The following is an 18,216-nucleotide window of genomic DNA, read 5'->3' as shown; positions in this document are numbered from 1 at the left end:
CACTGCACCCCCCCCAATGCTGTTATTTCCTCCCTTCCTTGGTGCAACAAGAGGAGCCAGAAACCTTCCCTGAGTCAGTGACTGACCCCTAGCCCTTGATAGCCCCCCCATCCACCCCCCCGCTTTTTTGGCGCCCTCCTCCCCTGCCTACAGCCTAGCGGGGAGGAGTGGTCGACCTGCTTCCCCTTTCCCTACCCCACCTCCAGTGTTTGCTCTCCCCCCATCCTCATTATGGCAGGGGACGAGGAGAGTGAGAGCTCTCGGGCAGACCCTGCTGCCCCTCCTCCACCCGCCCCACCATCATCCCCCCTAGCTTCTACCTCAACCGCCGCTGCCGAGCCACCTACTACCATCCCTGCTGGAGTGCCGGCAGCGGTGGGTATCGAGGTGATCTCCGCTGCTGCCACGTCCCTTGCCCCCTCTGACTCTGGGGGAGTCCCCCCAGCCGGCAGGAAGGGCCAGGGCACGAAGAAGGGTAAAGGCCCTGCTAAAAAAGCCAGGCCCTCCATGGCAGGGGGTGCCCCCACTGCCACGGCCCCGCAACAAGCCCCGGCGTCCCTCTCTGCTGTTCCCTCCACCAGCTCTATGGGTGTCCCGCTCCCAGGGCATACGCCCAGGTGGCAGCGGCCCCCCCGCCTGCCGCTACGTCATGTCCCCCATCCACCGCCTCTGCTACCATCTATAGCGGCCGGGGCCCCTTCCCACCTTGACCAGGAAGCACGGCGTCCGTTGCCTCCTGGTACCCGCCTCGCCCCACGTGGAGACCTACGTGTGGGCCCTGGCGAGGGTGGTGGGGCCCACGGCCATTGTGGCAGCCTCCAAGATGTACGGAAAGGTCGCCTTCTTCCTAGCATCGGAGGCCGCCACCCAGGAGGCAGTGGAGAAGGGCCTGGCGGTGGGGGGCGTGTATGTCCCCCTGGAGCCGCTAGAAGACCTGGGCACCCAACTGGTCCTGACTTCTGTCCCTCCCTTCCTTCCAAATCCCGCCTGTTACCTGCCCTCTCTACCCTGGGGAGGCCGATCTCTGTGGTCAGCCCTCTCCCATTGGGCTGCAAAGACCCCGCCCTCTGTCACGTCCTCTTGTTCCGCCGGCAGGTACAGTTACAACTGTCGCCAGCGGCACGTGACGGTGAGGCGCTCGAGGGGTCCTTCTTGGTCCCCTACCAGGGGACCCGCTACCGGGTACATTATTCAACGGGGGAGGCCCGGTCCTACCTCTGCCGGGCGATGGGACACGTCCGGAGGGACTGCCCTTTGGCCCAGCACGGAGGGACATCCAGGACCCCTGAGCCCCGGCAGGGCGCCGGCCCCATCATCGCCAGCGCCCCTAGCTGCCCGGCGCCCGAAGCCGCCCCTCCTCCTTTCCGGCCCACCAATGCTCCTGCTCAGGCCCAAGGGGTATCTCCCCCAGTGCGCCTAGACGAGCGAGAGGGCCCCGCCTCTGCCACCTGCGATCTGGCGGGGCCTGTGGAGGAGGGTGAGGTAGGGATATCGCTGGGCATAGAAGAAGGCATGCCCCAGAGAGAATCCTCCCTCCTACATGCTGCCCCACCATTGCCTCCCCGAGTCCCTAAGCCTTCGCTCTTGCTCCCTGACCCAACTCCTGTTAGCCAGCCCCCGGATGATGCCATGGAGGGCTGGTCCTTAGTGCAGGAGAAGCGGGGCAAGCGGAAGGCTCGAGCTCCGCTCCTTCCATCTGATGCGGTAGCCCCCCGGAAGACCAGGAAGGGTGGAACCGATGCTGAGCCTTCCGCTTTGCCCCCGGGAGGGTTTTGTCCACCATTGCCGGCTAGGGAAGACGTGGCAGCATCGGAGGAAATCACTACCTCTCCTCCGGTGTCCCTTCCTATGGAAACCCCTGATGGAGCCCCTCTTGCCCCCTTACAATCTGAAGCCCCTGCACGCACCAAGGCGAGCGTCGCTTCGGGTGCAGGAGGGGAGAGCCCTGGGGTGGTGGAAGGTGATCTCCCTTCCATTTATGAGGAGATCGAGGCCCTGGGTCTGACCTCGGTTACCCAGGGGGAGGACGACCCTCTGCCAGCGGGCCTCGATCTGAGCGACCTCGCCTCGGCCCCCCTTTCCCCGTATTCCGTCCCCTTACCCACTGCTTCCACTCCCGCCTCCGAGGAGCCCCTGGACTCTTCCACCATCCCAGCTGCAGATGGCACCCCGCTAGCGGCCGCCGAACCTCTTGAGGCGATGGCCAGTGCCACACAACCAGGACCCGAGTCACCAGGGGACTCCCTCATGGCTGAGGGACAGCCAACATCCTTTCTGGGTGGGGGCCCCATCGTTGATTCTCCACCTATGGATGCTGTGGCCGTACCATCTGCCTTGGAGCACGAGTCCGGCATCGCCGAGGGCCCACCTCCCTCCCTGCAAATCCCTGAGCCCCTTTGTGGGGTGCCACCCCCCCACCCAGTGGCCTGGCTGCTGAGGCCCCCGACCCCACTATCGTCCCTTCCCCTGTCCCTATTCCTAACTCTGACCCTGCCGCTGTCACCGACCCCGTCCCTGTCCCCTCCACTTCCCATGATGCTATTGCCACCCCTGGGGCCGTATCCTTCCATATCCCAGAGGATGACCCCCAAGGAGTGCCCTTTGTTTTTCCCTGTCCCGACCCACCAGGGGCTGCTATTTTCTCTCCGCCGCCCCCCATTGAGCCAGGGTCTGAGGCGGGCCACGTGGCGCCAGCCCATTGGACACCACATCGAGGGTCTGCCCCCTGCTTGCCCGTCTCGGTGGGCCACGGGGCTGTGACAGGGACCCGCTGGGGGATAGCCATAGATCAATAACCCTACCCCCCCATACGCTGAGAGAGGAGCTACGGGACTTCCTTGAGGACGTCCGTGGCTCCCGCAACAAGGTACAGCTTGCACTCCAGTGATGGGGGGGATTTCCATCAGATCCTCCGGGCCGCGAGGGCCCTCATGGGGGAGGGTGAGAGGACCGGGAGGCAGGCCGCCGCGGCCTACCAATGGGTCCGCCTCTTCCGTGACTCCTTAATCGCTTATAGGGTAGGTCACATAGAATCATAGAATATCCGAGTTGGAAGGGACCTCAAGAGGTCATCTAGTCCAACCCCCTGCTCAAAGCAGGACCAATTCCCAGCTAAATCATCCCAGCCAGGGCTTTGTCAAGCCGGGCCTTAAAAACCTCCAAGGAAGGAGACTCCACCACCTCCCTAGGTAACGCATTCCAGTGTTTCACCACCCTCCTAGTGAAATAGTTTTTCCTGATATCCAACCTGGACCTCCCCCACCGCAACTTGAGACCATTGCTCCTTGTTCTGTCATCTGCCACCACTGAGAACAGCCGAGCTCCATCCTCTTTGGAACCCCCCTTCAGGTAGTTGAAGGCTGCTATCAAATCCCCCCTCATTCTTCTCTTCTGGAGACTAAACAATCCCAATTCTCTCAGCCTCTCCTCATAAGTCATGTGCTCCAGACCCCTAATCATTTTTGTTGCCCTCCACTGGACTCTTTCCAATTTTTCCACATCCTTCTTGTAGTGTGGGGCCCAAAACTGGACACAGTATTCCAGATGAGGCCTCACCAATGTCGAATAAAGGGGAACGATCACGTTCCTCGATCTGCTGGCAATGCCCCTACTTATACAGCCCAAAATGCCGTTAGCCTTCTTGGCAACAAGAGCACACTGTTGACTCATATCCAGCTTCTCGTCCACTGTGACCCCTAGGTCCTTTTCAGCAGAACTGCTACCTAGCCATTCGGTCCCTAGTCTGTAGCAGTGCATGGGATTCTTCCGTCCTAAGTGCAGGACTCTGCACTTGTCCTTGTTGAACCTCATCAGGTTTTTTTCTGCCCAATCCTCTAATTTGTCTAGGTCCCTCTGTATCCGATCCCTACCCTCTAGTGTATCTACCACGCCTTCTAGTTTAGTGTCATCTGCAAATTTGCTGAGAGTGCAGTCCACACCATCCTCCAGATCATTAATAAAGATATTAAACAAAACCGGCCCCAGGACCGACCCTTGGGGCACTCCACTTGAAACCGGCTGCCAACTAGACATGGAGCCATTGATCACTACCCGTTGAGCCCGACGATCTAGCCAGCTTTCTATCCACCTTACAGTCCATTCATCCAGCCCATACTTAATTAACTTGGTGGCAAGAATACTGTGGGAGACAGTATCAAAAGCTTTGCTAAAGTCAAGAAATAACACATCCACTGCTTTCCCCTCATCCACAGAGCCAGTTATCTCATCATAGAAGGCAATTAGGTTAGTCAGGCATGACTTCCCCTTCGTGAATCCATGCTGACTGTTCCTGATCACTTTCCTCTCCTCTAAATGTTTCATAATTGATTCCTTGAGGACCTGCTCCATAATTTTTCCAGGGACTGAGGTGAGGCTGACTGGCCTGTAGTTCCCCGGATCCTCCTTCTTCCCTTTTTTAAAGATGGGCACTACATTAGCCTTTTTCCAGTCATCTGGGACCTCCCCCGATCGCCATGAGTTTTCAAAAATAATGGCTAATGGCTCTGCAATCTCACCCGCCAACTCCTTTAGCACCCTCGGATGCAGCGCATCCGGCCCCATGGACTTGTGCACGTCCAGTTTTTCTAAATAGTCCCGAACCACTTCTTTCTCCACAGAGGGTTGGTCACCTTCTCCCCATGCTGTACTGCCCAGTGCAGCAATCTGGGAGCTGACCTTGTGCATGAAGACAGAGGCAAAAAAGTCATTGAGTACATTAGCTTTTTCCACATCCTCGGTCACTAGGTTGCCTCCCTCATTCAGTAAGGGGCCCACACTTTCCTTGATTTTCTTCTTGTTGCTAACATACCTGAAGAAACCCTTCTTGTTACTCTTAACATCTCTTGCTAACTGCAACTCCAAGTGTGATTTGGCCTTCCTGATTTCACTCCTGCACGCCTGAGAAATATTTTTATACTCCTCCCTGGTCATTTGTCCAATCTTCCACTTCTTATAAGCCTCTTTTTTGCGTTTAAGATCAGCAAGGATTTCACTGTTTAGCCAAGCTGGTCGCCTGCCATATTTACTATTCTTTCTACACATCGGGATGGTTTGTTCCTGCAACCTCAATAAGGATTCTTTAAAATACAGCCAGCTCTCCTGGACCCCTTTGCCCTTCATGTTATTCTCCCAGGGGATCCTTCCCATCTGTTCCCTGAGGGAGTCAAAGTCTGCTTTTCTGAAGTCCAGGGTCCATATTCTGCTGCTCTCCTTTCTTCCTTGTGTCAGGATCCTGAACTCGACCATCTCATGGTCACTGCCTCCCAGGTTCCCATCCACTTTTGCTTCCCCTACTAGTTCTTCCCTGTTTGTGAGCAGTAGGTCAAGAAAAGCTTTGCCCCTAGTTGGTTCCTCCAGCACTTGCACCAGGAAATTGTCCCCTACGCTTTCCAAAAATTTCCTGGATTGCCTGTGCACCGCTGTATTGCTCTCCCAGCAGATATCAGGGTGATTAAAGTCTCCCATGAGAACCAGGGCCTGCGATCTAGGAACTTCTGATAGTTGCCAGAAGAAAGCCTTGTCCACCTCATCCCCCTGGTCTGGTGGTCTATAGCAGACTCCAACCACGACATCACCCTTGTTGCTCCCACTTCTCAACTTTATCCAGAGACTCTCAGGTTTTTCTGCAGTATCATACCAGAGCTCTGAGCAGTCATACTCCTCTCTTACATACAACGCAACTCCCCCACCTTTTCTGCCCTGCCTGTCCTTCCTGAACAGTTTATATCCATCCATGACAGTACTCCAGTCATGTGAGTTATCCCACCAAGTCTCTGTTATTCCAATCACATCATAGTTCCCTGACGGTGCCAGGACTTCCAGTTCTCCCTGCACGGATTGTTGCGCGGCCCGACGGAGGCCGTGGGTGTCTCTGCTAGCGAGGATCCCTCCCAGCCCTCCTCATGGCACTGATCATCTTCGCAACATTAAACACCCGGGGCTGTAGGATGGGTCTCCGCAGGAGCCAGGTGCTCTCCTTCCTTCGCGGGCGGGGGTACTCTGTGATTTTCCTGCAGGAGACCCATACGGATCCGGCCGCTGAAGCTAGCTGGCGGCTGGAGTGGGGGGACAGGATCTATTTTAACCACCTCAAAGTTCATACGGCTGGAGTGGCGACCCTGTTCTCCCCCAACCTACGGCCCGAGGTGCTGGGGGTCACCGAGGCTGTGCCGGGACGCCTGCTGCACCTCCGGGTCCGCATGGAGGGGCTTGTGGTTAATCTCGTCAATGTTTACGCCCCGACATTGGGCCCGGAGAGGTTGTGTTTTTATCAGCAGGCGTCCACCTTCCTCGGCACCTTGGATCCTCGCGAGTGCATGGTCCTGGGCGGGGACTTTAACGCCACCCTTGAGGAACGGGACCGCTCGGGGACCGAGCAGCACCAGGCTGCCGCGGACGTCCTACGGGAGATTGTCGAACATCACTCCCTGGTGGACGTCTGGCGCGACCACCACCCAGATGACGTTTCAACATTCACTTTCGTCCGGGTGGGGGTCCATCGGTCGTACCACTCCCGGTTGGACCGCATCTATATGTCACACTTCCATCTTTCCCGGGCCCACTCCTCCAGCGTCCGACCGGCCCCTTTTTCAGATCACCATCTAGCCACCGTGACAGCCTCTCTCTGCGCGGAGAGGCCGGGGCCGGCCTATTGGCACTTTAATAATAGCTTGTTGGAGGATGTGGGCTTCGTGGCGTCCTTCCGGGAGTTCTGGCTAGCCTGGCGAGGGCAGCGGCGTGCCTTTCCCTCGGCGCGATGGTGGTGGGACCTGGGGAAGGTGCGCGCCCGGCTCTTCTGCCGTGACTACACCTGGGGCGCCAGCCGACGGAGGGATGCGGCGATAGGGCAGTTGGAACGGGAGGTCTCAGAGCTGGAGAGGCATCTGGCCGCCAGCCCCGGTGATCCATCCCTCTGCGGAGAGTGCCGGGAGAAGCGGGAAGAGCTGCGGACCCTCGAGGACCATCGGGCCCAAGGTGCCTTTGTTCGATCCCGCATCCGCCTCCTTCGGGAGATGGATCGTGGTTCCCACTTCTTCTATGCCTTGGAGAAAGAGGGGGGCTAAAAAGCACGTCACCTGCCTTCTAGCAGAGGACGGCACCCCCCTCACGGATCCGGCGGAAATGTGCGGGAGGGCCAGGGCCTTCTACGCAGGCCTTTTCTCCCTGGATCCAACCGATCCTAACGCTTGCAGAATGCTCTGGGATGAACTCCCGACGGTCAGCACAGGCGACCGAGACCGGCTGGAGCTGCCTCTCACTCTGGCCGAGTTCTCGGAAGCCCTCCGCCGCATGCCCACCAATAAATCTCCGGGCATGGACGGGCTGACCGTGGAATTCTACCGCGTGTTTTGGGACGTCCTCGGCCCGGACCTTGTCACCGTCTGGGCCGAGTCCTTGCAGGGCGGGGTCCTCCCTCTTTCGTGCAGGCGAGCCATGCTGACCTTATTGCCGAAGAAGGGAGACCTCCATGATTTACGGAATTGGCGTCCCATCTCGCTCCTCAGCACGGACTATAAAATCGTAGCGAAGGCCATCTCGCTGCGGCTAGGGTCCGTGTTGGTGGACGTGATCCACCCAGACCAGATCTACACCATCCCGGGCCGCACCATCTTCGACAACTTGTATCTGGTCCGGGACCTCTTGGAACTCGGGTGTAGGGATGGTCTGTCGTTCGCCCTCCTGTCCCTGGATCAGGAGAAGGCGTTCAACAGGGTGGACCACGGGTATCTCCTAGGCACTCTGCGAGCGTTTGGCTTCGGGCCCCAGTTTGTGGGTTTTCTCCAGGTGCTGTACGCCTCCGCAGAATGTTTGGTCAGGCTCAACTGGACCCTGACTGAACCGGTCAGCTTCGGGCAAGGAGTACGTCAAGGGTGCCCCCTCTCGGGCCAGCTGTATGCTCTGGCGATCGAGCCCTTCCTCTGTCTCCTCTGTAGGAGGTTGACAGGGTTGGTGCTGCGGGAGCCGGAGCTGCGGCTGGTCCTGTCGGCGTACGCCGATGACGTGCTCCTCGTGGTCCAGGACCCGGGCGACTTGGTGCGGGTGGAGGCTTGCCAGACCATCTATTCGGCGGCCTCCTCCGCCCGGGTCAACTGGGTCAAGAGCTCTGGCCTGGTGGTAGGGGACGGGTGGCAGGCGAGCTCCCTCCCACCCGCGCTTCAGACCATCCGGTGGAGCGCGGGTCCGCTGCTCTATCTCGGCGTTTACCTTTCTGCCTCGCATCCGTCTCTGCCGGAGAACTGGCTAGGTTTAGAGGGCAGACTGTCGGAGCGGCTCTGGAAATGGACAGGACTGCTCCGGTGTCTCTCCCTTTGAGGGAGAGCACTGGTGCTCAATCAACTAGTCCTGTCCATGCTCTGGTACCGGCTCAACACCCTGGTCCCAGCCCCGGGCTTCCTGACCACACTCCGGACGTTGATTCTGGAGTTCTTTTGGTCAGGACTGCACTGGGTCTCTGCGGGGGTTCTCCATCTACCCCTGGAGGAGGGAGGGCAGGGCCTGAAGTGTCTGTACACTCAGGTCCATGTCTTCTGCCTCCAGGCCCTGCAGAGGCTCCTTTATGGTGCAGGTAGTCCGGCATGAAGCGTATTGGCGCATGCCTTCCTGCACCGCTTCCGAGGGCTCCGATATGACCGGCAGCTCCTTTGTCTCCATCCGAGAGGTCTTCCGCGAGGCCTCTCTGAGCTGGCGGTCTTCTACCAGGACCTCCTCCAGACCTGGAAACTGTTTTCAGTGACCAGGTCCGTGGCGGCCACCGTGGGGCAGATCTCCTTGCGGAGCCCCTGCTACACAACCCCCAGCTTTGTGTGCAGGTGGTGGAGTCCCCCATGGTGCGCCAGAGGTTGTCCTAGCAGAAGTCACCAAAGTCGGAGACCTCCTGGACTACGACCGGGGAGACTGGCTGGATCCCCTGACGCTCGCTCAGCACATTGGGCTCTCCAGACCTCGTACTCCCCGGCGCGTACTTCAGGAGGTGAGGGCCGCTTTGCCGCCCGCTGCTTGGGACTATCTCGACCGGGTCCTGCGAGAGGGTACACCCCACCCACCCTCCACTCCGAGCCCTCCAGACTTTTTCATCGGGCCCCTGCCCCGTGGACCCAACCAGCCCCCTCCCCGTCCATTCGCCATGAGCCGGCTGCATCATCTACAGCCGGTTCCGTTCAGGACCACGCCAAGGAAACATCTATACAGGCTCGTGCTCCATGTTCTTCATGTCCTCACCCTCACGTCCCGCCCCGATACGAAGTGGCGGGACCTTCTGCCACCTCTGGAGGGTGAGGAGCCCCGGTGGGCCAGTCTTTATTCTGCTCTGATCCCGAAGCCCACAGGGGACATCAGTTGGCGGCTTCTTCATGGAGCCGTGTACTTGGCGTGGTTTACCCCTATCCCAGACACCTGCCCCTTTTGCGGCGTGAGGGAGACCCTGGCGCACGTTTACCTGGAGTGCGCCAGGCTGCAGCCCCTATTCCAGCTCCTCACGGATATTTTGTTAAGGTTTTGGTTGCACTTTTCTCCTCACCTTTTTATTTATGCACTCCCTATCCATCGCCCCACGAAGTCGCGGGATCTCCTGGTCAACCTCCTTCTGGCCCTAGCGAAACTGGCCATCTATAAAACCAGAGTAAGGAGGTTGGCCGATGGAGTTTCCTGTGACTGTGGGGCGTATTACAGGTCCTCCATTCTTTCACGTATCCAGGCAGAGTTCCTCTGGGCGGCGTCCACTGGCTCCCTTGACGCCTTCGAGGAGCAGTGGGCGCTGTCCGGGGTTCTCTGCTCGGTGTCCCCGTCTGGCTCGCTTCGTTTGACCCTTTGATCTCACTCCTGTCCCTGTTCTTTTATTAGTTGTCCCCCATAATTTTTTGGTCTCCAGGTCTTGAGGACCCCCCCCTTAGGCTTGGATCCCAATAGGTCTGGTCACTCAGGGAACAGAAAACTACTCATCCAGTGACCAGTATATTTGCCCTCTACCAGACTCCTGTACCCCACTGGTCTGGGTCTGTCACAGCTCTTTTGGCCATAGCATTCCACAGAGAGACTATGTTTAGGGGTTTAACCACCATGAGCCATAGTTAAAATATTTATCTTAATTATACACAGCTATCATGTCTATCCTCTTGGTATCTAAGGTCCAGGTTTGTAGAAGTGTTTATGTACCTAATGGGATTTTCAAAGCATCTAGATGCCTAACTCCCATTGACTTCAGCATATAAAACAACAGGAGTAAGAACAGCAACCAGCTAATGGAGTCACTCTTCTAGCTCAATTGTAAAAGAATGCTCTGTTGTTCCGAAGATTCAAGATGTAAGCTGTCTTCGGTGGCAGTTAGGCTCCTACCGTACTTGGATGCTTTGGAAAATCCTGCTTCTGCCTTTCTGGATCTTTAGGTGCCTGCATCCCAGATCCACAAAAGTATCTAGGTCCCTAAAGCCCACAGCTCAGTTCCAGACTTAGATACTACGATGATCCACTAAACCACTGCTCACCTGACACATAACTCTGTAAGTGCCTAAACTCACTAAGCACCTAAATTTAAAAAGTCCCCATACTTCCTGTGTTATTATGGGATTGTATGTAACTTGTCTAGAAGACATGACTACTGTAACCTTGTGAAATCTTATGAGCTTCAAAGGACACTGTGATGGGGTGGACTAGCCCCAGAGGCCTCCTGATGGAGGCCTCAAGGTCCTGCTATACCCGTCACAGGAAAAGAGTAGTAGAGGAGTCCTCCAAGCTGCAAAGAGATTCTGCATGGGATGCAGGCAATCAGGGTAGGCTGCATGGGGACAGCCAATCAGAGGCTGGTGTGAAAGCAGCTACAGTGCAGACAAGAGACAGTTGCAGCTTGGAGCCTGAGGAGTGAAGGTGGTGTTCTTAGCAGGTTGAAGGACTACAGCACCATGGACAGTTCAGTGCTGGAAGGGACCAAGGCAGCGAGGATGAGCTTCTGCCTGGCTGCTGGGCCTGAACATAGGAGAACACTGAGGTGTGGGTGAAGATTTGGTGAAGGCTGGAGCCATGGGGAAGTGGCCCAGGGAACTGAAAGCAGTTTCATTAAAGACACATGGTGGAACATGGTTGCTATTCTTAGTGTTTCTGGGCTGGGACCCAGAATAGTGGGTGGACCTGGGTCCCTCCCCCCCCCACACACACACACAGAAACATAAGCTACTGGGGAAGTGGCCTACAAATTGACAGTGATCAACCAACAGAAGGGGATATGAACTATTAAGGAGCCCAACTGGAGAGCTGGGGATAGAACAGACTGAAGTGTGTGAAGTCAGGGGTTTAGGATCACCCTATTCATGGGGTTGCATCCCTGACCAACTTGTCCAACAGCCATTTATGGACCTGTCCTCCATTAATCTATCCAGGTTTTTTAACCCAATTACAATTATGCACATCACAATATCCCATGACAATGAGTTCCACAGGTATGTTGTGTGAAAAAGCCAGACACCTATTAATTTCTTCAGGTGACTCCTGTTTTTTGTATTGTGTGAAAGGGTAAATTACACTTATTTCTTCACTTTTTCCACTCCATTCATGAAGGTATAGACCTCTATCATATCCTGTCACTTTTCTAAGATGAATAGTCCTAATCTTTATTCTCTCCTTGGATGGGAGCCATTCCATACCCTTGATCAACTTTGTTGCCCTTCTCTGAATCTTTTCCAGTTTGAATATGTCCTTTTGGATACGGACCAGCCAGAATTGGATGCCATATTCAAGGTGTCTTTTATCACACACACACAGTATGCAAGCCATGGCAAAAAGGGACATTCCCTGGAGGTTTCAATGGGGATTGCAGTGGCCTTGATGTTTACGCTGTTTTAACAAGCAACACAGGATTTATTTCTGCATGAGGGCAATTTTAAAACTCTCATTAGCAACAGCCTCAAGGGAGATCCTAACAGAAGCCAGAGCCAGAATGAGGCTGCTGTCCCATATAACCTCAGGAAGAATCCAGAACAGCTGGCAGTAAGGTGCTGTGTAACACACATCAGAATGTGCATCGAGCGAGAAAGCAAGAGCAGCTTCAGAAAATTATAAGTGTCTTTTCAGAGAGAGTGAGTGTCTATGAGACACTGAGGAGAGCAGAGCAATGGAGGAAACCAGATCCTGATCACACACTCAGTCACAATCAAGGAAAAAGTTGTTCCTTTATGGTGAGGATTAAAGGTAAATCTGTTCATTCCTGTGTGAAATTGTGAGGATCTTAGGAAGAAAAAGCTGTGATATTGGGGAAAAAGAGTACGCTGAAGTCTCTCAGGCAAACAGTTTGCTTGTTTATTTCCTTCTCTCTATCATTCCCCATTCTCTCCATGATATGTTTCATCACTGCCCCTTATATTGCTGAACAGAGACTGTACAGACAGTGACTGAGAGTATTATAGCACAAAATCTGCCTGTGAGCAACAAAGATAATCGAAGGGATGGAATTCAAGCCATATGAGTAAAGTCTGAAGGAACTGGGTATGTTTAGTTTGGAAAAAAAAGGAGATTAAGGGGGTACACGATAGAGTTCTTCAAATACTTGATAGGCTTTTGGAAAAAAGATGGAGAAAGTTTTTATCTCTCACTACAAAGTGCAGGACAAGAGGCAATGGGTTCAAACAATAGCATATCAGATTTATATCAGTGGTTTTCAACCTGCAGTCCGCAGACCTCTTGGGGTCCACAGACTATGACTAAGATTTCCAAACGACGCTACACCGCCAAATGATTTTCTTTTATGAATCCACAAATGAAAAATGTTTGAAAACCACTGATTTAGATTAAATCTCAGGGAGAAAAAACCTCACTATATGAATAGTAGGACAATGGAACAAAATGCCCACGGAGGTTGTAGAGTCTCCTTCATGGGTGGTTTTCAAAACAGAGACTGGATAGTCACTGATGGGATAAGAGTGAGAGGGATCTGTGGAGTCTGCTTGGGGTCTTCCCTTTGTGGATGGGGCAGCGTCATCTTCCTGTCTGTGCTGTTGGTCAGTGTCACTGCCTAGTCTCAGGCACTAGCATGATGCCATCCCATTTGTTACCCTCTCTGGGGAAGCTCATATATGTGACCCTCACCACCATCACAGCAAGTTTTGGGGTCATATTGGAAAGGCAACTCAACATGTGATGCTATGGCACAAAGGGCTAATGAGATCCTGTGATGTATAAATGGGGGAGTGATGAGAACACTTAGAGGAGAGGAAAGTGATGAGGAACAGTCAGCATGGATTCACCAAGGGGAAGTCGTGCCTGACTAACCTAATTGACTTTCATGATGAGATAACTGGCTCTGTGGATGAGGGGAAAGCAGTGGATGTGTTATTCCTTGACTTTAGCAAAGCTTTTGATACGGTCTCCCACAGTATTCTTGCCACCAAGTCAAAGAAGTATGGGCTGGATGAATGGACTGTAAGGTGGATAGAAAGCTGGCTAGATCGTCGGGCTCAACGGGTAGTGATCAATGGCTCCATGTCTAGTTGGCAGCCGGTTTCAAGTGGAGTGCCCCAAGGGTCGGTCCTGGGGCCAGTTTTGTTTAATATCTTTATTAATGATCTGGAGAATGGTGTGGACTGCACTCTCAGCAAGTTTGCAGATGACACTAAACTGGGAGGCATGGTAGATACGCTGGAGGGTAGGGATCGGATACAGAGGGCCCTAGACAAATTAGAGGATTGGGCCAAAAAAAACCTGATGAGGTTCAACAAGGACAAGTGCAGAGTCCTGCACTTAGGACGGAAGTGCTAAGTATCGGTCCCTGATACAGACTAGGGACCGAATGGCTAGGTAACAGTTCTGCAGAAAAGGACCTGGGGTCACAGTGGACGAGAAGCTGGATATGAGTTAACAGTGTGCTCTTGTTGCCAAGAAGGCTAATGGCATTTTGGGCTGTATAAGTAGGGGCATTGCCAGCAGATCGAGGAACGTGATCGTTCCCCTTTTTTCAACATTGGTGAGGCCTCATCTGGAGTACTGTGTCCAATTTTGGGCCCCACACTACAAGAGTCCAGCAGAGGGCAACAAAAATGATTAGGGGTCTCGAGCACATGATTTATGAGGAGAGGCTGAGGGAACTGGGATTGTTTAGTCTCCAGAAGAGAGGAGTGAGGGGGGATTTGATAGCTGCTTTCAGCTACCTGAGCGGGGGTTCCAAAGAGGATGTAGCTCGGCTGTTCTCAGTGTTGGCAGATGACAGAACAAGGAGCAATGGTCTCAAGTTGCAGTGGGGGAGGTCTAGGTTGGATATTAGGAAACACTATTTCACTAGGAGGGTGGTGAAGCACTGGAATGCTTTACCTAGGGAGGTGGTGGAATCTCCTTCCTTAGAGGTTTTTAAGGCCCGGCTTGACAAAGCCCTGGCTGGGATGATTTAGTTGGGAATTGTTCCTGCTTTGAGCAGGGGGTTGGACTAGATGACCTCCTGAGGTCCCTTCCAACCCTGATATTCTAGGATTCTATGAAGGAGATTTTATCTCTCTGCCAGGCGTTGGTGAGACTGAAATGCATCTAGTTCTGGTGCATGTGCACACTAAAAAAAGAATGAAAATTGGAGAGGGTGTAGAAAAGAGCCACAATATTATGGTAGGAATGGAGAAAATGCCTTACAATGAGAGTGAAGGAGCTCAAACTGCTTTATTTATCAGAACAAAGTTTGAGAAGATAGTTTATTACAGTCAGTGAGTACCTTCTTGGGAAGAAAATGCAAGGTACTAAGGGGCTCTTTAATCCAGCAGCGAAAGGCAAAACAAGAACCAATGGCTGGAAGATGAAGCCCAAAAAAAACAGTTTAGAAATAAGGTACACGTTATAAAAAGTGGGGATGACTAACTATTGGAACAAAGTGCCATGGGAAGGGGTGGATTATCTCTCTCTTGATGACTTCAAAATCAAAAACAGCTTCTGTCCTGAGTAGGTCCTGAGTAGGTCCGTTCTTGAACCCTTCTCCAGTCCCCCAAGTGCACCCCTTTTTTTTCACTTCTCTTTGGTTGGATCTCAGGATCTCACCTTTCTCCTAATCCCAATGTTAACACCTTTTTGGTACCAGCTGTGTTACCCCAGCTGGTCCCCTGGAGTTTGGCTCTACTATAGATTTACCTCCATGGGTCTGCAACAGAATGAGTTTGCAGTGACACAAGATTAATTTCTTCAAAACAAAGTGGTATTTATTTGCCCAAGGGAACACAGCATTCAGGAAAATGGGTTAAAACAACCAAGTGTCCTAGACAGCTCTTGTTTTACCTACGCTTAACTTCTTACTCCTTAGCTCAGGTTCTTCCTGATCCGACTTCTGAGTCTGAGGGATAGTTTGCCTCCCTGAAGAGCCTCTCTCTGTCAGCAGGTCTACACTACAGCTTAAGTGGATGTAATGTATGTCACTTAGGAGTGTGAAAAAGATACCCTCTGTGCAATGCAACTTACAGCGATCTAAGCACTGTCCACCCCAGCCCTATGTCAGCAGGAGACACTCTCCCATGAACATAGCTTCAGCTTCCCGTGGAGGTGGTGTAATTATGCTGATGGGAGAGCTTTCTCCTGTCAGCATAGAGCATCTTCACCCAATGCATTGCAGCATCGAGCTGCATCGGTGCAGCTGCACTGATGTAGTGATTCTAGTGTAGACCGGCCCTGTGCTTCACAGTTAATCCTTTACTTGGCCACTGTCTTTTCATCTGTCTCTTCCCAGCTTTAGTAAAAGAACTGGTAACTATGGTGTCTAATGACTTGGTTAATTGTGAATGAGCGTTTGCTGCTCCTTATCTTGGTCATTTTTTTTTTTTTGCCTTTACTGTCTGGTTCCTCTAACAACCCCTTTTAATCTTACCCCATAGCAAGCAATCCATCATAAATTAACACACAGAGATATGCACAGAATTGTTACAAAGTAATGCCAGAATTTCTGGGTTTGTTACATATGCTTAACTCAACCACATGCTTAACTCAATGCAGGGGTTATTGGAGAAGTGCTATGGCTCATGATATCCTGGAACTCAGAATAGATGATTACAGTATTCCCTTCTGGATGTATTTCAAACATATACACTCTAGTTCAAAGAAGAATGCATTGAAGGAAATTCTGTGGCTTACAATATACTCTCCAGGCTGATTTTCACATCAATGCATCTATGAAAAAGAGTTAGGTCAGAAGAGTAATAAATGAACAGTGTAGTTGCCATTTGGAGCTTGCAAGTGGGAGTCTCCATTCCAAAACACTGTGTACAGTATATGATTAAACCAATGTCTTGGCTTTTGAAAGTTTATAAATCATACTCTCTTTATGCATTTTGAACTTTTCTACAATGAATTGGATAGAAATCTGATTTCAATTATACTGCACTCTCTTTCACACTCACTACTTTTTATCTATGAATAGATACATCTTGTGGAAAATTGGGGAAGACGGAATCTATATTCAGCTCATGGAGAAAGGAGAAGGGAATAATCAAACATATGTTACAGAATTCAACCTCCTAGGATTTGGAAATTTCTCTGAACTGCAAATTCTTCTCTTCCTTCTGTTTCTAGTGATATACATTGTGACTGTAGCTGGGAACATCCTCATCATGGTTCTAGTTGTGACTGATCAGCACCTTCACACCCCCATGTACTTCTTACTTGGGAACTTGTCCTGCTTGGAGACCTGCTACAGCTCCACCATCCTGCCCAGGGTGCTGGCCAGTCTTCTGACTGGGGACAGAACCATTTCTGTTAGTGGCTGCATCACTCAATTTTATTTCTTTGGTGTGCTTGTGGCAAGTGAATGTTATCTCTTATCCGTGATGTCCTATGATCGGTATTTAGCAATATGCAAACCACTACACTACATAGTTCTTATGAATGGAAGAATCTGCCTGCAGTTAGCAGCTGTCTCCTGGATGAGTGGATTTATGGCAACAACCATAGTAACATGTTTAATGTCACAATTACATTTCTGTGGCCCCAATGAAATTGACCATTTCCTTTGTGATTTCACCCCAGTGATTAAACTCTCCTGCAGTGACACCAGCCTGATCACATTGGTGACTTTTATATTATCTTCTATAGACACCCTGCCCCCATTTCTATTCACCCTGACATCCTATGTTTTTATCATCTCCACCATCCTGAGAATCCCTTCCACCACCGGGAGGAGAAAGGCATTTTCCACCTGTTCCTCTCACCTTATTGTGGTTACAGTTTTCTATGGGACCCTGATGATTGTCTATGTCTTACCAGACAGTGAGACACTGAGAGAACTCAACAAAGTGTTCTCTCTCTTCTACACAGTCTTGACTCCCATGGTCAATCCCCTCATCTACAGCCTGAGAAACAAAGAGATCCATTGTGCCCTAAGAAAATTAATCAATAACTGTGTGGTACGCACAGAAATTGAGAAAGGAGTCGCTCCTTTAGCTTAAAGGTAGAGCTCTGTTGTGCAGTTCCAAAGATCTCACTTGAGAAGCTGGAAGTTGACCTTAGTGGGAGTTAGGCATGTAACCTGCTTGGGGGCTTTTGAAAATCCCATTTGTACCTGTATGCATCTTCAGGTCTATATGTCCCAAATCCACAAAGGAATTTAGGTGCCTAAAGCCCAAATATAGGCACCGAAATCCCAGATTGAGCTGCTACTCTGACTCAGATGGTGCCTAACTCTATAGGTGAGCTATCACGAGGCACCCCAATTTATGCTGTAAAAGTCCCCTTAACTCCTGTGTCTGGACATACTACATACTGCCTATGGCAGGCTCCTGGGCATCCCTCTCAGACCTCAACCCTAACACAACCCTTAAAGCAGATGAAGTCAGGCATTGCGGTGCCTGTGACAGCTATGGTTATTTCCTGCATTATGCTTGATGGCCCTTATGGAATTAAGTTAAAATGAATTAAGAGTAAGTGTCTTAGAAGCTCATTGTTTTAAAAATACAAATGTGTAGGTGTTAATATAAGTCCGTATGAAACTGGTCTAGGAAACATGACTGCTGTAACCTTGGGAAATTGTTTGAGTTTCAAAGGACAATTTGAAACAATGGGATCAAATGAGAATGAACTGTTAGTTGAATAGTTTCCCTGAGAAATGCTGGGGAGGAGGCAAATGCAAATGACCCATCTCTTGACCAGATCTTTGGAAGCTTTTTCCTGGGAAGGGGACCTTTGACTACAAATTATGTATTCCCAGGATCCAAAGGCCCAACAACATGAAGAAGGGACTCTCAGAGTCATGTGTGGGTTAGTGGGAGGGGCTTGTTATGA

At 52.0% G+C, this 18,216-nt stretch overlaps 1 protein-coding gene across 1 annotated transcript; it reads left to right on the top strand.

Annotated features, from left to right (window-relative positions):
* Positions 1 to 16,403: 16,403 nt before the first annotated feature.
* Positions 16,404 to 17,384, top strand: LOC128846829 (olfactory receptor 11A1-like). The gene has a single exon (XM_054046065.1). The coding sequence runs from the start codon at positions 16,407 to 16,409 to the stop codon at positions 17,382 to 17,384; it is 978 nt and encodes a 325-aa protein (XP_053902040.1). The 5' UTR covers positions 16,404 to 16,406.
* Positions 17,385 to 18,216: the final 832 nt, after the last annotated feature.

This window comes from Malaclemys terrapin, chromosome 12 (assembly GCF_027887155.1).
Source record: "Malaclemys terrapin pileata isolate rMalTer1 chromosome 12, rMalTer1.hap1, whole genome shotgun sequence".
Lineage (NCBI taxonomy): Eukaryota > Metazoa > Chordata > Testudines > Emydidae > Malaclemys > Malaclemys terrapin.
This window is presented reverse-complemented; position numbering and strand designations above follow the sequence as displayed.

Bases quoted from the DNA above. Each gene is read 5' to 3' on its own strand.
- LOC128846829 (XM_054046065.1), top strand. From the start codon at position 16,407: ATGGAGAAAGGAGAAGGGAATAATCAAACATATGTTACAGAATTCAAC.